Genomic DNA, 27,082 nt, shown 5'->3' with positions numbered 1-27,082 from the left:
CACTTCTTTGCAATTAAGGATTCTCTGGGCTTATCCCACACTTTCTTGAATTCTGTTGCAGGTGGTTGCCACCAGCACCTCCACTGGAAGTCCATTTCATGCATCCACAACCCTTTCTAAGAAAAAATATTTTCTGGTGTTACCCTCAAGCTTATCCCCTTGAAGCTTCCATATCATGACTTCTTGTTCTAGGTTCACATCTATTGGCCCTAAAATATTGCAGAATTCTTGAGACTAGATCTAATAAATCTATCCCACATATAAGCACCCTTCAGCAGGATCTATGTATCAAGCATAAGTGTGAGTTCTTACCTCCCACCAGCAGAGAGCCCTGGTGAGACCCTGGCTTAGTCTAGTTAGTTCTTTCAATTCTATGTTCCACACTTCCTGCTGGCGGCCATCTTATTCCTGTCTGGACAAATACATGTTCCAGTCTTCCAATCTGCAGGTCGCCAGAGCTTGATCCTACTTTGCTTTAGTGTTTCCTGATTATAATCATTTCTACTCCAGCATGTGCCTTTTGCTTCCGTCTTCCCTCTTGATCCTTCATTGCCTTAATCTGTGCCTTTGTTTTTCCTGGTTTTCTGTGGTATTCTTGCTACTCCAGCAAGTGTCATGTGTTTCCAGCCTTTCTGCAGTGGTCATGCACTTCCTCTGTGTGTGCCTTCATGTCTTCAAGTTTCAATCATCCTTTGCCTTAGTGTGTGTCTTTGTGTTTCCTGTTTTTCCTGTTTTTCCTGTCCAAGTCCTGCAGGCCGTCAGCCCCTGAGGGTTCAACCCAAGGGGAAGGTGGCTGATGGAGGCAGAAGATACCCCTCTCTGCGCTTGCAAGAACCCACCAGATGCTCCCTGCTTGTGCACCACTCACTTGTGGATTTGGGGTCACATCTTAGCTGACTACGCCATTAGAGTAAATGGTATAGATCTCATTTTCACAGTGAACTAGTTGACAGTTTACAGATTGTATGTCAATATGAAGCCAACGCCTCTTCCTCAACATGCACATAATTAAAGAAACATTGTGTTAATAATAAAATCCAGAAATCTGTGAAGTCTTAAGAAATGGTTATGTAGACAGCATTGGTCCATCAGCAAACAATGTTGTTTACAGTTTCTGGTTGTCTAAATCTTGTCACTCCTCTCCACATCCTCATTTTGGCTCAGGAGGAGCACATTGCTTTAGTTTATTACCACATAAGTTTAATGACATTAACTATGTGTCCTGCCTGCCTGACAATCCCCATGTCCCTCTAAGAAAGTTCCCAAGATAATGGGTGGGAGCCCATCATGACTGCTTGAGACCTGATATCCAATCACTATCCATTTTGCACTGCACTAAGGGAACCTGGCAGGGGTGGGAGTGTGAACTGTGAAAAATTGGATTACATGAACCCTGACTTCTAATCAAAGTCAGAACTGCAAATTATGCAAGCCCAAATATGACACAAACCACACTCACAATGCAGATTGTGACTGATGAATCTTCAGACCCATGAAGTGCCAGAATGTAGCTCTGGAGAAAATGTTATAAAATTCAAGTTTATATAACCCTAGCACAGGAGTAAATGGTATTATTAAAGTGGCCATGTAAAGGGTAATTTTATAACTACCTGCAAAGAAGTAAAGTCTACATGTACATTGTACAAGCAGATTTTACTGAGGATTATCAAAGTAAATTAATGAACATAAGTTCACTTGGAAAATCCTGCCTTAACTGGACTGGTACATGCTGAATTGCCCTTGCACAAAATTACACCTGCCCCAAGCAGGGTATAACTTCTGCATGCAAACATACACGCAAGCTTCTGAAATTACAAAAGCTTACACGCAAATCCTATCCCCGCCCCAGCTCCAGCCCTAGGAATGCCTACTAAGAGTTGGATTAAAAGTATGCATATAATGAGGTTGCACGCATGTTTTTACATGCACTGACTCTCGGGTTATTTTCAGAGTCATTCACATGCAGAAAACCAGATTTTATGTGCATGAATGCTTTTGGAAGTCAGGTGCATACTGTACACCCTGCATCCCAGTAACACTGTCCCATCTCTCTTTCCTTTCTGCTTCAGTTTGCATCTTTTAATCTTATTTCACATCATACAAGCTACAATATCGGTAGGGGGAGATGGTTTAAAAGCTAAAACACCTAAGGAGGAAAATGTTGCAGCACCACAAGAAGGGACAATGGCATCTTCTCCAGCTGTACAAGCAATGCAGCGCCACTTCAGATATGAACTGCAGTTTCTTTTATTTCCTTTGTTCAGTCTCTTAAATTTACCTTCTAACCAGAGGGAGCTATGCATCCGTACATGGCCATTTCAAGTTTCTACTTCAAAGAATGGATGATGGCAGGGTCTTTTTCGGTGGAAACCTATAGCGTAATATTTCAAAAGAATACCCCAAATCCCATGCAGAACTGTTCCCTGGCATCTGCTTTTCAATCCAACGCGACACTGTTTTAGTCATTCTGTTTACACAGAGCCTTGAAAACTACATAACAGAGAAACAGCAGCTTTGAAACTAATCTTCCGACTTCATCTACACATAAAAAAAAAAAATCTATAGTCATAGTTCAAATTCCACAGTGGTAGCAGCCACATTTCATGAAAGGGGTTGCCTACAGGCTACAAGCGCATATATCTTCCATAGTATTCTGTCATTTTATTAAAGGAGATAGGCATTTCTGTGTAATTCTTCCTAGAAAACAGATATAGCAATAATATTATCTATCTAAGGCATCCAGCATGGAATCTTTCGGGCCATAATGATTATCTAACGTGCATTTGTGTGGGTACATAGTTTTTTTTCCTGCCATCATTTCCTATCTGGTCCAGCCAGTCTGCCCAGCTAGCTGCCAGCCACAGAGTGTGACCACGTGCAAGATTTTTCCTTAACCAGGACAGGCATTTTTGTCTCTCTCCTTTGTATGCCATCATCGTGGGCAGACAAGCATACAAGATCTCCATTTAGTTCCCTCCAGCCCCCTTTTTTCCCCATGCTTAACCGCAAAGCTCTGTGATAATCTAAGCAATCATCAGTACCAGTGTGCTCGGTGCCCAAACATCCACTCTCCTAGGTCCCCTGCCAGACAGATCCGGCCGGCTCTATGGGTATCTGCGTTTCTGCTAAGAATTCTAATTATTATAGAACTAGCAAATTGGCAAGCAGAGCCAGCTGCTAATTTGATTCTATCATTACACTCTGATCTAAACAGCCTACCAATACTGGTGTGCCTCCTAGGTCCCCCTGAGTAGCCTGCCAAACAGACCAGGCTATGTGAGCGCCTGCTTCTCCTCTAGGGAAGAGAGAAAAATGCGCAGCACATAACGGACACAAGGCAGCACCCAGAAAACCAACGGAGCTTGTGCTAATTCAATCATGATTTGGCGAAAGAACAGCAAAGGGAAGTGCAGAGGTTTCATCACACTAAGAAGTGAGACTGGCTTTTTAGTGGTTGATTCACCCATGGAGGGCATGACTCAACAAGACGGTAACTTTCTAACAAGCGCACGCTGACATGTGTGCACTGGCGCAAACCCAGGGATGCAGCGATTTTATAACATGCGCGCACACACTGCTTTGACTCATGAGTCCAACTTTATTTTATTTTATTATGCTAATTCTTCTTAAAAACTATACCCGGACCTCGGGAACTCACAGCTTCTTTTTCATTTAATTTTTCTATAACAGAGGTCACCACCAGAGCAGTCTTAGTAAGCACAGTCTCGACCAAGAGAGCATAAAACAAACTCCACACTTATCTCAATGTTGTCATCATTGCCCCGACATGGATCCACGTTTTGTTATCTGCATCAGGGGGTCTTATTCATATATTAGGAACTCTTCTCATCTTTAATCGGCAAGACCGCTCTCAAACAACAGCTCCACACACTACCTACGATCCTCCTTTCACCCGAGGTCCGGGTATAGTTTTTAAGAAGAATTAGCATAATAAAATAAAATAAAGTTGGACTCATGAGTAAAAGCAGTGTGTGATCTATATACACTGTGTACTTGGAGGTCCCACAAATAATAAATAAATATATAAATATTGAAAAAGAGCAAGACTGGTGCAAACAATCAAAGTATTTAAATATTACTGGGTGACTTGTGGGTGTCTGAATTGTGATGAGTAAATTGACTCCATAATACCAAGAGTATTTCAGTGACCACAATCAATACATTATAAAATGTGAAAGTGGATCAGAGTAGTGTGGTTGCTGTTTTAGCTCACTTAGGGGGTAATTTTCTAATGCTTATCGCACACGAAAAGTCCCTTTTCGTGTGTGATAGCTTGCTAGGGGCAGAGTCGGGGAGGATTCGGGGCGGCGTTGGGACGGACTCCACGATGTCTTCGCTGGTAGCGATAAGGTAAGCCACGTTATCATCGCCAGTAGCGCGCCCAATAGCACCACCTTTCACGGTGGCGCTATTGAGTGCGAAAGCCAGCAGCAATAACACTGCGGTGGTGCAATGGCTGCCGGCTTTCGCAGGCCCACCCCCCCCCTTTGCCCCCCCGCCCCCTGTTTTCTCTGGATTCACCATTCTGCGTTAGAATGGTGAATCCAGGCCTTAGATAACTAACAAGGAAACAGCTTTATCACATTCTCAAACAGCCAAATAGTATGCTTTTAAAACTTTATCATACTCCCAAACAGAAAATATACTTCAAAGTTCAATCACACTTTAGACAGAACCCAGTTTTCATAAAATGCAAAGTCCTGCTCTAGAAAATCTTACTTCAGCAACAATTCCCTGTGGGAATGAGCGATGATTCCCACAGGCCTGGAGAGAAACTAGTCTGATTTCAGCCTTTCTTAAAACAGTTAAGAATTCACACATGGACAATAATAGACTGTCTTCCCTTCAGAACAGTGTACTCTCTTTACTTACAGTTCAGTACTGCTTCTCTCAGTACTCACAATTCAACTTTGTCTCAGCTCAGTGTTTGGATAGTGTTATGTTACAGGAGCTGTTTTCCTCCTGGAGACCTGGGCTTGGTCTGTTTATCCCCACCTAGATCCCAGCTCTTATTCCCCAGTCTCTGGTTATGCCCTCTGAGCCCCACCTGCCCCACAGGATCCTGTCCATACAGCATATTCTCCTTAGTGGTTTTAAGGTAGACCAGGTGTCTAGCCTGGCCCTGCACAGGTAAATAGGGAAACACTAGGGGCACTGCCTCATAAACCCCTACCCTAAGCTTGGACCCATTAGGTCAAGCAACTCAAGTCCATTCCTGGATCCCATCCAGGAAAGTCCAAGATATCCTATTCCACTTCCTCTGGCTTCCTACCAGCTATGCTTGGGAATGGGGACCTAGTGTCATGCTCACCCCCATCTCTTAGGGTTACCATTGACAGCATCATGACCACCACTCAGTGTACCGTTTGTGCAGTGCTCATCCCCAGCCCTTTAACTAAGTCCTTTTCTGGCTCTGGGTTCGAATCCCACCCCAGTGGAGCTGTATGGACCAACTGAGGAAGCACAAGTGCTAATTTCTCTATAATCAGCTGTGCTTGCTTCCTGGCATCTGGTATCTCTACTGTAGAGTCCCTTCTTGGCTCCTCTGTATCCTCAGTTGTTGGAGTCTCAACAGCGCAATCTTCTGGGCTCTCCACAGCACATCCCTCTGGGATCTCCACAGTTTCCTCCTCTGTACATTCTGCAGCGCCTTCCCCTGGGCTCTCCGCAGTTTCCTTCTCTGTATTCTCTTGCCCCTCGCCCACCACGGTCATTGGCTCTTCTGCAGTCTTACTCTCTGGGTTCTCCATAGCGCCATCCTCTGGGCTCTCCATGATGTCTCTCGCTTGCCTTTCTGTGCTCTCTCTCTCTCTCTGGAATTCTCATGGGAGCTGTCTCTGGACTCCCGGTAGTGTTTGGGCACCCTACAGGATCTTCCTCAGGACCTCCTGTAGCACCAACTTACACCCTCTCACTACTGACTCCTCCTGGGCAGTCTGTGTTGCCCTCTCCAGAGCTTTCTGTGACCCTTCTCTCAGGGTTCTTCACTTTCCCCTTCTTGGGGCCTCTCATAGGAGCATTATCTGGGCTCCCGGTAGTGTTTGGGCACCCTACAGACCCTACAGGGTCTTCCTCAGGACCACCTGCAGTGCTATCCTCTGGCCAGATGGTGTTGCAGCCCACTGGCCACTCTGTAGCACCCCCTCCTGGGCACTCTGTGTCACCACTTCTTGACAAGGCCAAGACGCTCCACTACAAATAGAAGCTAACCATGGCCCAGGGGGCTTCCTGGTTCTGTTTTTACTCAGTCCAGGCTCACTGACTCCTTGCAAGGCTCTCTTGTAACTCCCTGTCTCCCTCCTGGATATTCTGAATCAGTGCTTGCCAGCACCTTCAGTCATGCTCTCAGATTGCTGCATTCGGGTGCTGCAGTATCCTGGCTGCTCCACTCCATGTTTTCTCATGGCTGCAGAATGGCTTGCTTGCTGGAAGAGGGCCCTGCCCTATTTCCATTCACTGCACTCACAGCCCACTCTGGCAGCTTTTCCAGGGCCACACCCTGTTCAGCACAGCCCTGCTGCACCAGTGTTCCTTCTTATCTTTTTTCAAGGCAAACAAAAGAAAAAAAAAAATCCTGCATAACCAGCATTGACTAAATCATGTTTATTTCCCTATCTACCTCCAGCCAGGCTTCTCCCATTAGCCTGTACAAACCTACCACCTCTTGGCTGTTCCTGCAACCAGGTCCACTCACAATATCCTCTCTACCTGAAATTTTTAAACTTTGGGGTTTTTTTCTTCAGTGCAGCTTCTGAGCCACACTTTCTCACAAGCTACCATGCTCTGTGCACCCCTGCACTCTGTACTTTGTTTTAGAGCCACAGGCCCCCTGTGTTCTGTACTACGTTTATATCCACAGGTCCTCTTCACAACTCTTTCTGTACTCCAACCAGATGCTTTCTTGGAGGCTGGTTTTTTTTCTGTGCAAAGCTTTAGAAAAAATCACATGCATGACACATATGTGGAAACAAGCGATAATTCCCACAGGCCTGGAGATAAACTAGTCTGATTCCAGCCTTTCTTAAAACAGTATATCTTTATTATAGCTTCACACATGTACAATAGTAGACTGTCTTCCCTTCAGAACAGTGTACTCTCTTTACTTACAGTTCTGTACTGCTTTCCTCAGTACTCACAGTTCAGCTTCATCTCAGCTCAGTGTTTGGACAGTGTTAAGTTACAGGAGCTGCCTTCCTCATGGAGACCTGGGATTGGTCTGATTATCCCTACCTGGATCCCAGCTCTTATTTCCCAGTCTCTGGTTACGCCCTCTGAGCTCCACCTGCCCCGCAGGATCCAGCCCATAGAGCATACTCTCCTTAGTGGATTTAAGGTGTACCAGGCGTCTAGCCTGGTCCTGCATAGGTAAAGAGGGGAACACTAGGGGCAGTGCCTTACACTCCCTCAAAATAAAAGAGAGGCACCTCTATCCCCATTAAAACAAGGAAGAAAGGAAAATGATGGAAAGCATTAAAATATATGAACTAGGTCAAATAACAGAATAAACTGTGGAAATGGGGGCTATGATATATAAATAAGGTGCAAACTAATAGGAGTAACTTTTTATTTAATCATTTGCCCCATCATAGTTTGTATATAATTAAAAGACTACCTTTAAATTCAATATCTATCTCTTAGAAAAAATATATGAAAATGTTAAAATAAAATTAAAATTTTACATGCAGATAAAGCTAAAACACATCTATGTTTTGGTAGCAATAGTTATCCCAAGCAAATTAACTAAAAATACAAATTATTATTTGTAGTAATAAACATATAAAAAAGAATAGTTATACTACATTAATGACAGCTCACTATGAAACAATCTTTAGCCATTATGGGCTTCGAGTCTCAAACACATGAGCAACACTGGTGGACTTATGGTCACAAAAAATATAGCAGCATAATTTTTATTTTTCTTGAAAATAAATATTGAATTTAAAAATTGGTCTTTTAATTATAAAAAATAATGTGACTGGCAAATGATTCAATAAAAAGGTAACACTTATTGGTTTACATTGTATACAAGAGCTCCCTTTAGAACCATTTATTCTATTATTTGACTTAGTTCATATATATTAATTTTTCCTACCACTTTCCCCTTCTTCCTGAAAATCTATTAGGGCATTAATCAATTAATACAAACAAGTGATCTATTGACTACAATGGATCATAACTGACTCTTGAAAAATACAAGGATTATGGATAGTATTTGAACATTTCTAGGGTGGCTTTAGGAAAGGGATGCTCTAGAGATGAAGAAATGTAGGGGGCAAGAAATTACAGGGGTTCTCTCATGGATCCACACCACTACTGAATAAGATTATCTTCTTGCTAAACACTCCTTATTCTGTCCTCGTCGCACATCATTCTACACAAAGAAAGGCTAATTCTTAAACTTCACACATTTAGTAAAAATTAAACTGGAAACATAGAACTTCCTAGAGAAGGAAATGGAGACAAGAATAATTGGACCAATATCTCTAAACTGTGTCACAGTTGCAACTAGGCCTTCTTTGAATACTTGAGTATTGAGTAATACCTGTCTCTCTGGGATCTCAGAGAGACAGGTAGCAGGTAACAGGTAGCAGGGACTGCAGGCTTAGCTGAGAACTGGCGTATAAACAGGATTCTACGACAATGAAACCAAGTCATCCATATTTGATCAACGACTTATCAAAGCAAACTGTTTTGAAATACATAAAGTGCAGTTTTTCAACACTACCACTAGGTGGCAACATAACACATAAGTGCTGTGTATGCAGAACATTCCTATTACAGAAATTCTTTAAACGTTAAACAATATATTGCCAAAACTGATCACTGTACCTTTAAGAGTCCTCATCAGGAAAAGCAGGTAGAGCGGGGTAAGGAAAAAGGGAAAGGTCTTTCTGTGCCCTTTGGTCTTTCTTCTTTTTTTCTGTTTTGTTTCTTCAAGCGTAGTTCTAGAGTAAAATACATTTAGATTTTCTTCAGAACAGAGTGGACTTTTTGTTATTTGAACTATGACAGCCACGAGTTTCTACAGTACTTATGTAATAATATCCAAAGGTCATGAATGACTTCTTATGATGGTTAAAAGTTATCACAACTAGTAAAAAAGCTGGTTTTCTCTATGACCAATGAGGCTTACTAGAACTCTTCACTAGAAATGAAGTGAAAAAAACAGGAATGTCAACTATACAGTCAGAGAGCATTTTTCCAAAACCATTTACGTGGTCAAAATTAACTTATTTGAAAATCACCCTCCTCTGACCAGCTAAAGGTATGCCCGGGGCTCGTAAGACACATACCTTTATAGGTGGGGTAAAAACGGGCATGCCCGGTCAATTCCGACAAGCCTATCCATTTTTGGTTTTACCCTGATTGAATCTATGGATCTGTGGTTCTGCACTTTTAGTGCCTGCAATCTTGTTTACATGTTTTAACCCCACTTTTAACAGCCCATTTTAATAGCAGCCCACATAAGGGCTGAAGTCCACGTGTGCAGAGTGAATGCAGGCTTCAGCCCTAATTTTCAAAGCCGACTTATGTGTGTTAATTCCGCTTTGAAAATTAGCAGGACTGCGCATATCCTGGCATGGCACAGGAGCACACACTGACACTGCTATCTAGCAGGTTTGAAAGTCCACATGGACATTTACATGCATACTTTTAAAAATCAAAATTATATGCAAAAATGATATCCTTATCTCAGTTCCATCCTCAGGAATGTGTCTGCAATACACATAAAATCATGAAACCGGATCTGCACATACTTTTACACATACAATTCCCAGAGTAATTTTCAAAAAGTCTATTTACATGTGTGAAATCAAGTTTTACACACATAAATGCTATTGAAAATAACCCCCTTAATGCGTGTTATTTAGTTAGTGAGAGTTTTAACGCAAAAACCTATGCTGAGATGCAAAACACCTCATTATCTCTTAACGCACAGGAAAATAACATGCATTAAAAGCGCAAAATTGAACACAGACCCTAATAAATGAATGCAAAACTCATTTGCATGTCATTGACATGGATCATTAATACGAGCTACTTGGCATGCATTAGCAACTGATATTAACACACTTTAGTGAAGGAGCAGCCTTGTGATTAGAGCAGTGGGCTACAAACTAGGGAAATCAGAGTTCAAATCCTACTGCTGCTCCTTGTGACCTTGGGCAAGTCACTTTTCCTTCCATTGCCTCAGTTATTGCAGGGCTGGCCTCAGAGACTGAAGCGGAGAGAATGCAGGAATTCCAACTCAGACATTGCCTAGTGAGCTAGATAGTCAACTCGCCAGGGAGGCGGGTGGGTATTTAGCTTGACTAATTCATCCTGCTATCTAGGGAAAACACTGTTTACAGTAAGCAAACTTGCTTTTTCTGTGGATAAGCAGGGCTGAATTAGCCATGACATGTGAGGATTCCCAAGCTAAGGGTTGAGGCAGAGCGTTTATTGAAAAAGCACCCTGGACCCCACGGAGGAAAGTGGACTACTGGGTGAACAGGCTACGCAAAACTGCCTGACTGAATTTACTGTCATTCCTTGATAAATTGTCGGACAGTACTGGGATGTAAAGGTATGTGCTGACAACCAAGTTACAGCCAGGGGTGGACTGGCCTATCAGGGCTTCAGGCATGCCCCGGTGGGCCTGTCCAGCCAATCACGTGGTTAGTTGCAGCGACTCCAAGCCTGCAGCTCCACTGCGACCAACACCGGGTCTCAACCGCGCTTGTCCCATGATGGGACTCTCCTAGGAGGCTTTTCCATTATGGAAGGTTCCCATGGCGGTGGCAGCAGAGGCGACTCCCCACTCTTCCCCCCCCCCCCCCCCCGCCTTCACCACAGAGGCAGGAAACAGTGCCGCCGCCTCCCCTCCCTGGCTCGGGTCCTTTCCCTTCGGGAGGCAGGCGGTCGGTGTCCCACTGCTGCCTTGCTGCAGGTTCCACTCTGCATATCTTCTGTTCCTCTGCCGCAGGTCACTCTGGTCCTGGGACTGTGGCAAATAAATTCCCCCAAAGAAACAAAAAAAAAAAAAAATATTGAGGCTTATAGCCCCCCCCTCCCCACCCCCAAGGCAAAGGATGCTACTCCCGCAGCAACGAGCAGGCAGCTCACCGAGACCCTATTAAGCCAGGACTTTGCCTGCATCCCCCTAAACACCAATGTGATTAAACAGCTTTTTTAAAAACGTTAATAGGCTCCTGCTTTTTTGGGGGGTGGGGAGAGTGTGTGTGAGTGATCCAGTCGGAGCCTGTGAGTGTATGTGACTATGGGCGGATTTTAAGAGCCCTGCTCGCGTAAATCCGCCCGGATTTACGCGAGCAGGGCCCTGCGCGCCGGTGCGCCTATGTTCCATAGGCCTACCGGCGCGCGCAGAGCCCCGGGACTCGCGTAAGTCCCGGGGTTTTCCGAGGGGGGCGTGTCGGGGGCGGGGCCGAGCGGCGCGCCGTTTTCGGGGTGGGACGCGGCGTTTCGGGGGCAGGCCCGGGGGCGTGGTTTCGGCCCGGGGCGGTCCGGGGGCGTGGCCGCGCCCTCCGGAACCGCCCCCAGGTCGCATCCCGGCGCACTAGCGGCCCGCTGGCGTGCGGGGATTTACTTCTCCCTCCGGGAGGCGTAAATCCCCCAACAAAGGTGGGGGGGGTCTAGATAGGGCCGGGGGGGGTGGGTTAGATAGAGGAAGGGAGGGGAAGGTGAGGGGAGGGCGAAAGGGAATTCCCTCCGAGGCCGCTCCGATTTCGGAGCGGCCTCGGAGGGAATGGAGGTAGGCTGCGCGGCTCGGCGCGCGCCGGCTATACGAAATCGGCAGCCTTGCGCGCGCCGATCCAGGATTTTAGCGGATATGCGCGGCTACGCGCATATCTACTAAAATCCCACGTACTTTTGTTGGCGCCTGGAGCGCCAACAAAAGTACGCCAATGCGCCGTTTTTGAAAATCTACCCCTATATGTTGCAATATTGTGTTCCACTGTAAACCGATATGATATGTATCCTGCCTCATGATTGTCGGTATAGAAAAGTTCAAAATAAATAAAATAAATAAATAAATATGTGAGTAAGCATGTGTGACGCAGCATGTGAGACTGAGCATCCGTGCCAATGAGTGTCTGAGAAAGTGTGTGCGAGACTGAGCACCTGTCCCAGTGAGCATCTGAGAAAGTGTGCATGACACTGAGCATTTCTCAGTGAGCGTCTGAAAAAAGTGTGAGTTTGTGTCAGTGAGCAACTGAGAAAGTGTGTGTGAGACTGTTTGTGTGTGTCAGTGAGCATCTGGGAAAGTGAGAAAGTGTGTGTGTCTGAGAATGTGAGGAATCAAATCAGTGAGCATGTGTGACTGTTGTCTATGTGTGTGACAGAGTATTTTTGAGTCACTAGGTGTATGTGATAGTGTGTGTGCGAGACTGGGTATGTGTATGAGTCAGTGAATGTGTGCAACTGTGTGTGTCAATGTGTGTGTGTGTGAAAGTGTATATGTGTTAAATGTTTGTTTATAAGATGGAGAAGAGAAAGTCTATGCACATCCTTCACCATCTCAGGGTTTTGGAATCAAATGAAAGTTTTGAGGTATTTTATTTATTTATTTAATCTGATATAAGAGTGGGGGATTTTTTTAATCTTTAATGATTTTAATTGTTGGGTATTTGATGTGACTACTGTGTTGAAATATTTTAAAACATTTTATATGAAATGTTAATTATGGATATTCTATTCAATATTTCGTGTTTTGAAATATGTATTTTATTAACATATTTTTTTCTATTATGACTGATGTTTTATACTTTTTTATTTTATTGCTGTTGTTTTATGAGAAATGGTGATATTTCTATTTTTCCATTGTTGTACTACATAGAGTCTGGCATGTTGCCGTTTCCAGTTCAGTTTTGTCTGCATGTTTCTGTTTACACTTTATGGTCTCATTATTCTGTATCTGGTGAGGGTCTGTCTGTATTCTTCATGTGTAACCTAGGTGAGGGATTCTGACGGCGTGCAGTTTCTGTGCAGAGATCAGTAGAAACCTAACTTGTTCTGTTTTCCTGATATATATATTGGTGTTTTAGGGCTTGGTGTAATATTCATAATGTTGCCTTTTGAAAGTAGGATTGTTACTATTTGGGTGCTGGCAGTTAGTGCTATTTTGGTATGGGAGGTTTACTATATTGCAATTCAGTTTTCGCAAAACTTTCCAAGGGCCAATCTACAACTAACATGCCTAACAATAGGCATAATACCATATGAGTTCCAAATGTCTTTTGCTGGGTTTTATGGTTGGCACCATAGTAGTGCATGTAAATATAGTATACAAATCTCAACTAAAGTCTCATAAGGAGTCCAGGAAAAGCAATAACCTTAACGAGAAAACCTGGAAAGCTATGACCACAAATGCTCATAGTTTGGGAAATAAAATCCCAGATCTGCAGGCCCTAATGGCGGAGGCGAAATTGGACATTGTTGCTATCACAGAGACATGGTTCACAGAATCTCATGACTGGGATACAGCAATACCAGGCTATAACTTGTTAAGGAAGGATAGAGTGGATAGAAAAGGGGGAGGTGTGGCTCTTTATGTCAGAAACAATATCAAAGCATCTGAGCTGCAAGGAAGATGGGGCAATGAAGAAGCACTATGGGCCGACCTAAAAAAAGATGACGGAGCATCCATTTATATTGGAGTGGTTTACAGGCCTCTAAACCAAAAGGAAGAGCTGGATAGAGATCTGGTTGAAGACATCCAAAAGATAGGAAAGAAGGGAGAAGTGGTGATAGTTGGTGACTTTAATATGCCAGATGTAGACTGGAAAATCCCATCTGCAGAATCTAAAAATAGTAGAGCGTTAGTGGATGCCATGGAAGTAGCTTTGTTGAAACAAATGGTAATGGAACCCACTAGAGAAGGAACTATACTCGACTTAGTGCTCACTAATGGAGATAAAGTCTCTGATGTCCAGGTGGGAGCCCATCTCAGCACCAGTGATCATCAAATGGTATGGTTTTCCAATGCCTCAGTTTTATCCAAGTTCAGTTTGAACCCCAACAAAGACTGATTTAATCAAAAGATAGTTATAGCTTTTGGGAGAGCCCTGAAGGCCTGGGATAACAGAATCAGTGTATCATCTGCAAACAGTAAGGTCAGATATGATTGGACACCTACTGAAATGCCTGTCACTTCTGAAGCTACTTTTAAGCTACACACCAGGGGTTCTACAGTCAAAATGAACAGGAGAGGAGACAGGGTGCACCCTTGTCAAGTCCCTCTCTGTAGGTAAAATTCCTCTGAGAGTTGGCCATTAACCGAAATGCGTGCTGAAGGATTAGGGGCGGATTTTAAAAGGAGCGCGAATAGCCTACTTTTGTTTGCGCTCCAGGCGCAAACAAAAGTACGCTGGATTTTAGTAGATACGCGCGGAGCCCAGTCCCAAACCAACCCAATCCACAGAAAAAAAATGCTTCTCGCACTTAGCCGCCCAGTCCCAAACCAAAGCAATCCACAGAAAAAGAAATGCTTCTCGCACTTAGCTGCGCAAGGCTATCGATTTTGTATAGCCGGCGCGCGCCGAGCCGCACAGCCTACCCCCGTTCCCTCCGAGGCCGCTCCGAAATCGGAGCGGCCTCGGAGGGAATCCTCTAACACCCTCCCCTCACCTTCCCCTCCCTTCCTCTACCTAACCCACCCACCTGGCCCTGTCTATAGCCCCCCCCTTACCTTTGTTGGGGGATTTACGCCTCCCAGAGGGAGGCGTAAATCCCCGCGCGCCAGCGGGCCTCCTGCGCGCCGGGCCGCGACCTGGGGGCGGGTACGGAGGGCGCGGCCACGCCCCCGGACCGCCCCGGGCCATAGCCACGCCCCCGTACCCGCCCCCAAAACGCTGCCGACACGCCCCGAAAACGCCACGACGACCGGGACCGCCCCCGACACGCCCCCCTCGGAGAACCCCGGGACTTACGCGAGTCCCGGGGCTCTGCGCGCGCCGGTAGGCCTATGTAAAATAGGCTTCCCGGCGCAGGGCCCTGCTCGCCTAAATCCGCCCGGTTTTGGGCGGATTTAGGCGAGCAGGGCTCTTAAAATCCACCCCTTAGTGTAGAGTAGGTTAATGTAGTCATAGATTCTCCCCAAAAAACCCAACTTGGACAAGACCTGTCTTAAAAAGGGCCAGGCAACCCTGTCAAACGCTTTCTCCACATCAGAGGTGACTAATAAAGGTTCGGGAATTTTAGATGCTTGACAGAGCTCAAGAGCAGCCAACACTTTATGTATATTCACTATATATTGCAGTTTATAAATGCACAAGTATATCATGTAAAAAGCAAAGAAAACAAATAGATCCAACTAATCATATAATAAAACAAAAATCAATGTATTCTTTCATGAATCCTCTTTGCAGAAAGCCAGAAATCACAGCTACAATAAAATAGTATTAATCATCAGAACAGGTGCAGAACAGAGATAGGAAACTTCACATTGCAACCAACATGCAAAATAAATATTCAAATTCTGGTGTCACCTCAGCAAAAATATCCCTCCACTGTTATTTTGTGAAGTAACATAAACTCCTACAAAGAAAGAGATGTCTAGAACCTTGCCATACCAAAACCTCACAGCGCTGATTCTCAGGATTCAAATAACAGGACCAGAGGATACTCCATGAAGTTAGCAAGTAGCTCATTTAAAACAAATTGAAGAAAATTCTTTTTCACTCAGCGCATAGTTAAATTCTGGAATTCATTGCTAGAGGATGTGGTTTCAGCAGTTAGTGTTACTGGGTTTAAAAAAGGTTTGGATAAGTTCCTAGAGGTTAAATCCATAAACTGCTATTACGGTAATTAATAAGCAATAGTAGCCTGTGATCTATCTAATGTTTGGGTACTTGCCAGGTACATGTGACTTGGATTGGCCACTGTTGGAAATAGGATACTGGGCCAGTTTGGCATTTCTTATGCTCTTATATAACAGCAATCTTAAGAAAAAGCAGCAATGCAAATACTACACCAGGCCCTAGAATATTAATATATCACCTACAGAACAAGCTGGACCACTACAGAGAACTACACGCTAGCAGAAATACTGCAGTTCAGTCACACACAGGCAAAACAGAGACTGACCCTTACCTAATATACAGGCCGATACAGTAAAGCATGGCCGCAGTTACCCCGTTTCTAACCCGCTGTGTACTCACAATTTCGCCGCGTAAGTCTAATCCGCGATTCACTATCTGTTTTTACCGATCCTTACCACTTCTTTAACTCGACGCGTATCCCTTTCCGCCCGCGGCATGTATATGTATGTAAACGATCCGATTAGCTATTCCCTCCCATACAGTAAAGTGCGCCCCGACTATCGCCTTTTTAACCTGCTATCTTGCCGCGTCTTTAACCTACTAATTTACCACCTACCCTGACCCTTGCATTAATGTGGTTCACTGGTTGCTCAGCATATTCAATTTAAAGCTTTAACCTTGGTATTTAAGGCTCAGCATGATCCCATACATTCCATTGCACTGTCTGTATTCACAAGAATGTAATTATCTGATGATACCACCAAAAGCTGCCCAGTCCCAAACCAACCCAATCCACAGAAAAAGAAATGCTTCTCGCACTTAGCCGCCCAGTCCCAAACCAACCCAATCCACAGAAAAAAAATGCTTCTCGCACTTAGCCGCCCAGTCCCAAACCAAAGCAATCCACAGAAAAAGAAATGCTTCTCGCACTTAGCCGCCCAGTCCCAAACTAAACCAACCCAATCCAATCCAAGCCCAATCAGAGAGAGACGAAATTTCACAGTCCCAAACATTCCCCCAGCCCCCGTTCACCTGCCCTGGCCGCGGCCACGCAAGCCCCCAGCAGCAGCAGTAGAAGTAGAAGGGCGGCGAGAGAGAGCAGCTTCAGCAGCCCCGCCGGCGAAGGTGAATACGTGCACCCCTGTAGGTCCAATATAGGCGCTCAAGGCAGCAAAGGCGCATGCGCACACGCCGTGACCTCCGACGTCCAGCCGGTCACGGCATGTGCGCACGTATTCATCTTCGCCGGCAGGGCTGCTGAAGCCGCTCTCTCTCGACGCTCTCTCTCGATGCCCTTCTACTGCTGCTGCTGGGGGCTTGCGTGGCCGCGGCCATGGCAGGTGAGCGGGGGTTGGGGGAAAGTTTGGGACTGTCAAATTTCGTCTCTCTCTCTGCTGGGGCTTGGTTTGGGTTGGTTTGGTTTGGGACTGGGCGGCTAAGTGCGAGAAGCATTTCTTTTTCTGTGGATTGGGTTGGTTTGGGACTGGGCAGCTTTTGGTGGTAGAATCAGATAATTACATTCTGGGACTGGACGGCTAAATTTCGTCTCTCTCTGCTGGGGCTTGGATTGGGTTGGTTTGGTTTGGGACTGGGCGGCTAAGTGCGAGAAGCATTTTTTTTACTGTGGATTGGGTTGGTTTGGGACTGGGCGGCTAAATTTTGTCTCTCTCTGCTGGGGCTTGGATTGGGTTGGTTTGGGACTGTAGGAGAGCCATCCACTTCCTGGTACCTGTCATTTCAAATGTCATTTGAAATGACAGGTACCAGCGCACCCAGGATACAGTATAGGCGCTGTATAGCGCCTATACAGTAAAATGGATTGCGCTTCATGGACGCGCGTTGGACGCGGCTTGCATTTGCATGCCATTTAAATACAGTATCGAGCGGTAGGTGATCCGGGCACTAACGCACCTCTTTCTACCGCCCCTTACTGTATCGGCCCGATAGAAATGAGACTACAAATTAGAAACGGAAACTTGCAGACAAACCAAAATAGCCTGAAAAACTAGACTCTGAACAGTGGAATACTAAAGAAAGAAAATATAAAAATATAAGAAATGCACATTCCCAAAGATGGCATATTCAAATTGCTAAAATCTCAAAATATTTTTTTTAACCTTTGTTGTCTGATCTTTGTATTTTTCTAATCAGTTGGTCCAGGTTTCTTTTTCCATTTTTTCCTTGTCACTCATTTCCTAACTCCTTTTCAGTGTCTCTCTTCTCCTACTGTCTTCTTCCCTTCCTCACACACACACACTATCTCTCACAGACTCCCTCACACACACAAGCTCTCACTCTCATATGCTCTCCCCCCACACGCACAAGCTCTCTCTACATGCTCTATCATACACACACAAGTTCTCACTCTCTCACCTCCCCACCCCCCAGGCTCCAATTCTTATGCACACAGACACACCCGGGCTCCCATTCTCACCCACATACACACATTCAAGCTCCCATTCTCACCCACACACACACAGGGCTTTTTCAATAGACACAGTCAAACTCCTACTTCTGCCTCGACGGCATTGCAGCTCCAGTCCTCCTCTTCATCGTCGCAGGGTTGGGATCCAATGGCAGCATTCCAGCTCTAGCCTTCCTCTTCGCCATCGAGGGGATAGGATCCCGCAATGGCACTGCAGCTCCAGCCCTCCTCGTCGCCGTTGCGGGGATGGGATCCTGCGGTGGCTTTGCTTCTTCAGAGGCTCTTCTCTTCGCCACCGCAGGAATGGGATCGCACGACGGCACTGCTCCAACACGCCACTTATGGCCCACCCAGGCCCACTCATGACTATGCCCCTGCTATCAATGCCATCTGCTTTAGACATACTTCCAACAGAGGTTATAGGAGATAAACCGGTGGTGGAATTCAAGCATGCATAGGACAGATACAAACAGGTCGAAGCAATACCATGCACTGGCACATGTGATAAGGTGGTAAATAAAGCGACTTCCATAAGGAGTGGTAGATAAAGGAGGCACTAGGGAAATTTTTGCATTCCTAGTGCCTCCTCAGCATTGGGTGCCCAGGAGAGGTGACTGTTAGCGGGTTAGGAAAGACGCTGATAGCCACCTCTCCTGGGCGCCCAATGCCGAGGAGGTGCAAGGGATGCAAAATATTTCCTAGTGCCTCCTTTTTACCGTGCCATCAGATTTAAAAATTAAATCGGGCACCCAAGAGAGGTAGATCGGCACACGTTACAAGAGCAGGCACTCAATCATGAACGCCCATTTAACGCGCGTCAATACCGCATCAGCCTGAAAGAAACGTGAGTAGCACGAAAGAGAAGATCACAGATCAAGTAAGACCTGTGACAGCACAGGTGCAAATAGACAGACTAGGTGCACCAACTAGTCCTTTTCTGCAGAGGAGTGGTGGCCTGGTAGCTAGAGCAATGGGCTGGAAACCAGGGTTTAAATCCCATTTCCCCTGTTGATGCTCCTTATGTTCTTGGGAAGTCACTTTATCTATTATTGCCTCAGGTACCCACTTAGACTATAAGCTCTTTGGGGTGGGGTCTCATTGTACCTGAATAATAATAATGTTGTAAACTGCCTTCAGCATTATTTGGAAAAGTGGACCTAAAATTAGTTTTTATCACTGTGATAACCTGTTCAAACTGTAGACATGATGTGAAACATTTTTAGAGGAAAAAAATATGATGATCTTTGAATATACCCTCTTTAATGAATCCTCAACCTATCTGAAAATATAAATAAATAATTTATAAAAGCACCTCACTCATATTTCTCAACGATCAAGCATAAAGTCTGAGTCATGAGGAGGGTCTCTTCTTGGCAGATTCAGAACCTATATAATAAGGGGAAGAGGTAAACCCTGCTGCCCGATCTCACTGGGGATATGAAACTATTTGGACTTTTACCAAAGTGACAGTACTGAACTTCCTGTAACACCACCACCAACCAAAATCCTATGTATCTGCACAACCTGCATCCTAGGCTTCTGCATGCGTTTTCATGTCTGCAATAGGCCTAAATGTAAGTACAATGGAACCTTGAACCTGTTCCTTTTCCGGTCTGACATTCCTCAGCACTGACGCAAGTCGCAGCCGGCGCAGTTCCCGCCAGAGATAGGGACCGTTCCGTGCCCAGGGAGCCGCGCGCCGCAGCAGGGCCAGCCCGCACCTGGCTCTGAGCACCTTAACCTTTCCTCTCCGCTCACACGCGCACAAGCACGCGGTCTCCGTCGCCTCCGTCACCCTCTGCGAGTGCTGAAAAGCACAAGGCACAACTAACTTACCTGACGCCCCTAGCCCCCAAATTACAGAGCTTTCAATTAAACCCTTCACTCACACAAACACCATCTCCCACAACAACAAAAAATGTATAATACCTTATTATAGGACAAAACAACTGCATGAAATATGTTATCAAACACTAGGGATATGTAATAATTAAAATGTATTTTGACCATGGGTTGTTTCATTCAACAGATTTCAAAAAGTTTAAATGAATCCCTACTCAATAAAGCAATTCGATTTGACAAAATACCCCTTTGCTGAAAAGTTAAAAAGAAAAAAAAAAGTTACCAGAAGATTCTAAGCTAGGGAAACACTTCCTAAGAAGCAGCCAAAGGAAAATCCTCTTCAGCTTACAAAAATGTGACCCAGGGATTCTCCAAGTGACCAATGATTTTGGTATGCGGGTCGCTGACCTCCGATTTCCTTTTTCACTAAAACGAATCCGGCTACATCAACAAGAGATGACGAGGTTTCAGCCTTTCTCCAAATATGGAGCCGAGCTGGAAACGATCACTGACGAACGCGAACTTTGTCCAAGTTTCTATACACAGGTCCGTGCGTTTGTGAACCGAGAACAGCGCCTCCAGCGGTGGCTCTACGAATAACTTGAAGCAGACGCAGCCAGATAAATACAGAAAGAAAGAAAAAACTTTCTAATGAGAGCAAAAATCCACCAGTGGGGACTTATTTTATTAAGAAAAAAAAAAGTGCAGATATGCATAGCCACGGTTTTAATATGCTGAAGTCACTAACAAGTTCACCGTCTTCTTACATACTTTTAGTTTAAATACTGCCCTCACCTAGACGGTCTAAACGTTTTTCTCCAGCTGGAATTAAAAAATTTCTATTACTATGCTAAAGTCATAATATATGCGCGGCAGATGGTTTCCTCATAAAGCTTTATTTACCTAGACCAGAGGAAAGAACGGTTCTCCCAGTGGAATCAACAAAGATGGACCTCATCAATCTACACAGCATTATTCCTTGGGGATCTGGAGCTGGTTATGAAAGCAGACACTTGAGGAGGGTTTAAAAAAAAGAAGAAGAAAGCCTAACGTGTTTTGGAAACTTTCAGAGCTTAGTTTGTCAAGCATGTTGGGGGAAACGCTGTTTATTCCAGTCCCTTGTTTCGGGCTTTTTCACACCTTTGCGGTGCAGGGAGGGAAGTCGATGGCGTTCTTAGAGCAAGAAAAAAGCAAGCAGGCTGGGTTTAAGCGGAGCCCATTCCCATCCCCGTTAGCGGAAAGCAACAAAGTAAGAAACACCGCCCCGAGTCTCCCTCAACCAGCTCTTTCCACAGACGGGCGAGAAAAACCAGATTCCGTGTTACTGCTCAGAGAAATTAAAATCGGCGGATGGTTCTTAAAAGCGCTACTTACCACTTCGGTCCACTTTTTCTTGGCATTCTCCTAGTCCGCCACGTTATTTGTTCTTTTCAAGGTGGAAACAAACAAGCAAAGGCTTTGTGCTTCTCTAGTCTGATCTGTCTCTTTAGTCCCCTAGAAGAGAGGGTAAAGTGGGTTTTGTTTTTTGGGGGTTGTTTTTTTTTGGGGGGGGGGGGGGGGAGCATGCAGCCCTTGGTGAGTTTTCAGGGGCAATGGCAGCAGCTTTCTTTAACTTCTCACTCGATCATGAATCTCATCTTCTGTTTCAATCGATGAAGAAAGCTCATTTCTGCTAATAAGATTTTAACAGTCCTTGGAATGTTACTTATTTGATGCTGTGGGAAAGCAGACTAAACCACAGGGTCTCTCCCCCCCCCCTCCCCCTCCATAAATGAACAACCTACCTATAAAGACCAATTGGGCCAGGGAGTGCAATTTTCTTTCAAGTCCTGATAGATTGCGTGAAAAACAGGAATTCCAAAGCATTTCCTGCCCTTGGGAACGTAAGTCAAGTCTATATTTAACAACATCTGAAGCTGTCAAGAATGCCTTGTGGTTGGATAACAGAGGTAGAAAAATGTGAAAAACGCAGGCTACTGCTATACCAAATATGGAAATATTGTTACGTCTGGTGTCTGATTCTGCATCTGGTAACGCTTAGAGCAGTCAAGTCAAAAGACACTACAACAGAAGCAAAAACTCAAAACAGGAGCTGGAAAGGCACCCCAGATTCAGGGTGGGTATCCGTATATAAACTTGGAATAAATTACCTTTGAGTATTAGCTTTACAATAGGCACAACATGGTGGTGGGGGAGGAGGGAGATCTGCTCCAGGGATTTTCTTAATTTTTTTCTTTCTTAATCCCGCAGTTTCCTTCTGCTCTTTCAGCTTCTAGCTCAGTCGGAATCAGGTGTGGGGGGGGGGGGGGGGATCTGGTGCCATGAACTTTTATTTGCAAGTACCTCAGATTTTTTTTCCTCTATATCTTCTCCCTCCTAGCCAACTCGCTCCAGTTATCGCAGCCACCGTCCTCTGCCAGTTGTGGGGAGAGGTTAGGGGTGCATGCGCCATGGTTCCTTCCAGAACCCCTACAATCCTGGTCCCTTGATCCAACCCTTAGGTGGCCATTCCACTGTGACTGAGATTCATTTCCTGCTCCCTTTGCCTTCCCCTGCAAGAGATTGTAAACAGTGCCTCCGCAGCGTCCCCACCCAGGCCACCTGGGAAGAAGATGACCTATTCTTCAAGTAGGCAGTGCATGAACCTGTACATTGTATAAGCTCTTTCCTATGTTTTCACTTCTCTATGGATGCCATTCACTTTAAGGAACTCTTTAGTTTATCTAGGACATATACAGAGTTCAATATCACAAAGCAACCTTCTTCCACTGTGTTAATGGCGCTGATCACAAAGGCACGTGATTTAAAAACTTAAATCATTATTAGCTTCAAAGATATCAGGTCTCAGTGCACCTAAAAAAAAAAAAGAGTAATGAAAATATAAAAATGTTTGTTCTTCATATGTTATGCAGGCTTTTCACACGTTTTGATTATATTGCCCCGATAATCCATATGAACTCGGCACATGAGCCGGACCCTATATCCCGAGTCTTCAAAATCGTGTTTTTGTGAGTACTGAGGCGTGATCCGACCTGTCAGACTGACAGATGCAGTACAGTCATTAACTCATTGCACTGCTCCTGATCAATCAACCTGTGGGAAACAAGGCCAAAGTGAGTCACGGAACTGTTTTCTGCACGTGTAACAAAAAAATGGCATTAAGAACTCATCAAGGAAAATCATGCTGCAGACTGCCTTTCATCCCAAGAAAAGTAGAACCACTCAAAGTCCACCACTGTATTTGGACCAAAGGATATCTGATTCATTTACTGCTAATCGGGATAAACGTATTGTACTCTTTAACTCTTCTTTGTAAAGGTCTCTCTCTCTCTCTCATGGTATCGTAGCCTCAAGTCCGTGAGAAGTTGTGCAGCAGAATTCACATCACCGGGTGATGAATTTGGTGTAGATACATCCTACAATACACTGGGATCGACTGAAAATAACCTTCCAGGTCAGTTGGAAGATGAGCTCAGGATCTCGCCAAAGATAGATTCGTGAGCTCCAGTGCTGCACAGGTAGAGCTGCCCTCTCATACCTCAGGCTCATCTCCGGCAGCCCTTACAAAATTACTGTTCATCTCTAAAAGATCAGAAAATAACAAAAAAGCCGAGTTAAATAAAAAATCAAAACACAACTTATTATGAATGAAAAAGGGTTCTAAATGAAAAGATTGGACTTATATTTAATTACGTAAAAAAGCATAAATAAATATGAAAAAAAAAGAAAGACATTTAGACTGGGAGGTACTTGGATTAAAATCGCGCCAAGAAACATTCCTGGGATGCTTGAGAATGCTGGCTCAGCCAGCCCGCGGTGACGTCAGGGGAGGTGCACGCGGCCGCTGCCTATTTAAGTGGCGGCTGGAGGAGCGTGCTCAGAGGGCTCCGCCGAGACTCACAGGAGGTGCAGCCCAGTACTGACAGCTCGCCACACCGTTAGCGCCGCAAACGCTCGCTGCCTAAGGCTTGCAGTTGATCTGGAACTGAAGAGAGCGGTTTGATTTTATCCATAGTCTGGCTTGCAGGCGCTCAGGAGCAATCATGACCCGATCGACCTTTATAGTCATTTTTCTCGTTGAATTATGCCACCTGGTACGTATACTGCTGTATGCACTGGTTTTTTTTTAAAGTGTTTTCTTTGCTCAGTTATTATAAACAATGAAGAAAACTTCATATGTTTTGAAGTTTAGGGATAAACTATCTTGTTAAGCAGCAGTCACTTTTTAAAGTCAATCTGCAGTATGTCAAAGCAAGTAACTGATTGAATTGTGATCTGGTGCATCGTTTGTGTTTGCTTATGCTTAGTCTGTTTGTTTCCTCTTCCCAGGCTTTTTCTTCCTGCCCCAGTGAGTGCTATTGTCATTTGGCCGTGCACAGATGCCCTCCTGGAGTCGGCTTGGTCCTGGATGACTGCGGTTGTTGTAAAGTGTGCGCCAAGCAGCTGAATGAGGACTGTAGTAAGAAGCAGCCTTGTGATCACACCAAGGGACTGGAGTGCAATTTCGGGGCCAGTTCCAGTGCTCTCAAGGGGATCTGCAGAGGTAAGATGCCTGTGTTTGGCTACTTTGACCTTCTCCCCCTCCACCCAAATAGCCCCTATAGTCCAGAAGTTTAGTAATTCTGAGCCCTTGTATGGTTATGCTTTGTTGTTGGTAGCTTGGCAGAAAAGCTTATGATTTCAGCAGTGTGGAATGCAATTCAATGTCTGGGTTCAGCTAAGAGCGCATAAGGAAAAGTGATTCCTGACTAGCTTATTGTTCTATCCTGGATTCTCCAGGGAATGCTACCATAAATTGAATTTAATAGAGCAGAAATAGCTGTGTGGCTGTATTCTAACTTTCCCTTTTATTTTGCTCTTTGCAGCAAAATCGGAAGGGCGGCCTTGTGAATACAACTCCAAAATCTACCAGAATGGGGAAAGTTTCCAGCCAAACTGTAAACACCAGTGCACATGCATAGATGGAGCTGTGGGGTGCATTCCACTTTGCCCACAAGAATTATCTCTGCCCAGCTTGGGCTGCTCCAACCCAAGGCTGGTCAAAATTCCTGGCCAGTGCTGTGAGGAGTGGGTCTGTGACGAGACCAAGGACTCTCTGGAAGAGCTGCAAGACTTCTTCAACCAGGCATTTGATTTGGATGCTTCTGAAGGCGAATTAACCAGCAAAAATGAATTTGTTGCCGAAGTGAAAGCAGGGCTAAAAATGCTACCAGGTAAGCAATTGAGAATGGGAGAACACATCAAAGCCTACTAGTTAATCTAGGATTGTATGGTGTGAGTATAGAAACATATGTAATTCCTTAACGTATGCAGGATATTCGCCCTGGAACCTAGAATTATTGTATTCCTTAATGTTAAACAGTATGTTTGTACATCAGAGCAGCTGCATGTGATATACTGTACTATATTTTAAACATGCCTCAATGAAGAAATGCCACAAAGATTGTTTAAGATTAGTGAATTATGAAACTTGTATCTTATGGGTTTTTGTTTTTTTTTCACTCTGTAGTTTATGGAAGTCAGCCACACATGCGGTCTTTTGAGCACCCAAAGTGCATTGTTCAAACAACTTCGTGGTCCCAGTGTTCAAAGACCTGTGGAACTGGTATCTCTACAAGGGTCACCAATGACAATCCTGATTGTAAACTAATAAGAGAAACACAAATTTGTGAAGTTCGGCCATGTGGACAGCAAACCTATACTAATCTTAAAGTAAGATTTATATTTTTAAGTATTGCTTTTTACAAAGTTAACTTTTTTATTTTTTTATTTTAGGAACATTAGTGGGTAAGATCTTGCACTTAACACTTATTATCCATTTTTCTTATAGAAGGGAAAGAAATGCACGAAGACTAAAAAATCACAAGATCCAGTGCAGTTTACGTATGCAGGATGCTCCAGCGTGAAGGCATATCGCCCTAAATATTGCGGCTCTTGCGTGGATGGGAGATGCTGTACTCCTCACCAGACCAGGACAGCCAAGATCCGCTTCCGCTGTGTGGACGGAGAGACCTTCACGAAGAATGTCATGATGATCCAGTCGTGCAGGTGCAACTATGACTGTCCACAAGCTAACGAAGCCTATCCCTACTACCGGCTCTTTAATGACATTCACAAGTTTAGAGATTAACTGTAAGAAAACCACACACACAACACTGCTGCGAGGTGCGGTCCTGAGGACCAGAAGAATGAGCTTCATTGTAGGAAGGGTGGTGTCTTCTTCAAGACAACACTGAGACATTTCATACTTGCAAAGTGCACTCTGAGGCTGGACTTTATTACAACAGAGATTTACAATTATTTAAAGCTTCATAATAGTGGAGCAGATTGATTTGCTTCTGTTTGGAGCATATTTTATTTTTAACTGTGTTTTCCTGTGTGTAAATTATGCGATTTAATGATTTTTTTTCCAGTTCTGCTTGAGAATTGTTTTCATACATTCTGGTAGCTGAAGATCTAAAACCGTTCTCATCTTGTACAAAACAAGGTTGAGGCTAGGTGCCTTGCGGATGTGGATGCTTTTGTGAGTTTTCTTGTGGCAGCTATCCTGTACCAACAATATCCTAACAGCAAACAGAAGTCAGCTGTTTTAAAATTGAATGTGTTTTATTTATCAAAATGTAGCTTTTTGAGGAAAAAATGTAATACTGGAATAAATTGTAAATGATTTTAATTTTATATTCAATTTATTAAAGATTTATTTATGAAATGACTCTTAATAATGTTGTGCCTAATTAAATTCTTTGCACTAGACACCATGCAGAACTGAATTTCTACTTTCTCATGGCTTCCTTAATGAAGTATCACGCTGCTCTTGTTGCAATTTTACAAAAGCCTTTGAAATGGATGGCTTCTGGTTTCATATTATTGTAGAGAAACAAATAGGAATATTTACAAAGGTTGCTGAGTTATCAATCCATATTCTCATTATTTAAAAAAAAAAAAAAATAAGCAGAAAGTGCACCAAAGTGTTAAAGCCCATAATCTATCTGGGCTTGCATAGATGTGTAAGCATGATTTTAAAGTGAGTTTA

The 27,082-nt window shown here is 44.3% G+C and overlaps 2 protein-coding genes across 2 annotated transcripts in view; one reads left to right on the top strand and one right to left on the bottom strand.

The window, feature by feature from the left end:
• The window catches only part of DDAH1 (dimethylarginine dimethylaminohydrolase 1), a 232,137-nt gene extending 210,314 nt beyond the window's left edge, over window positions 1-21,823 (bottom strand). The window contains exons 1-2 of the mRNA XM_029617959.1: window positions 21,424-21,823; window positions 8,851-8,966 (exon numbers count right to left, since the gene is read on the bottom strand). The gene's annotated coding sequence lies outside the window, so the exon portion shown is untranslated. The remainder of the gene's footprint in view (window positions 1-8,850; window positions 8,967-21,423) is intronic.
• A 2,095-nt stretch (window positions 21,824-23,918) lies between these two features.
• CCN1 (cellular communication network factor 1) lies at window positions 23,919-26,762 on the top strand. Its single transcript, XM_029618620.1, has 5 exons — window positions 23,919-24,143; window positions 24,379-24,592; window positions 24,915-25,262; window positions 25,559-25,761; window positions 25,880-26,762. Exons 1-5 carry the CDS (start codon window positions 24,093-24,095, stop codon window positions 26,177-26,179), a joined length of 1,116 nt encoding a protein of 371 aa, XP_029474480.1. The 5' UTR covers window positions 23,919-24,092; the 3' UTR covers window positions 26,180-26,762.
• The last annotated feature ends 320 nt before the right edge of the window (window positions 26,763-27,082 follow it).

This window comes from Rhinatrema bivittatum, chromosome 10 (assembly GCF_901001135.1).
Source record: "Rhinatrema bivittatum chromosome 10, aRhiBiv1.1, whole genome shotgun sequence".
Lineage (NCBI taxonomy): Eukaryota > Metazoa > Chordata > Amphibia > Gymnophiona > Rhinatrematidae > Rhinatrema > Rhinatrema bivittatum.
Note: the sequence above shows the minus strand (reverse complement) of the source record. Positions and strands in the feature narration are given on the sequence as shown.

Excerpts from the sequence above, each read along its gene's own strand:
- CCN1 (XM_029618620.1), top strand. The coding sequence starts at position 24,093 with ATGACCCGATCGACCTTTATAGTCATTTTTCTCGTTGAATTATGCCAC. Across the intron at positions 24,593-24,914 it reads TCTCAAGGGGATCTGCAGAG|CAAAATCGGAAGGGCGGCCT; the intron begins GTAAGATGCCTG and ends TGCTCTTTGCAG. Across the intron at positions 25,263-25,558 it reads AGGGCTAAAAATGCTACCAG|TTTATGGAAGTCAGCCACAC; the intron begins GTAAGCAATTGA and ends TTCACTCTGTAG.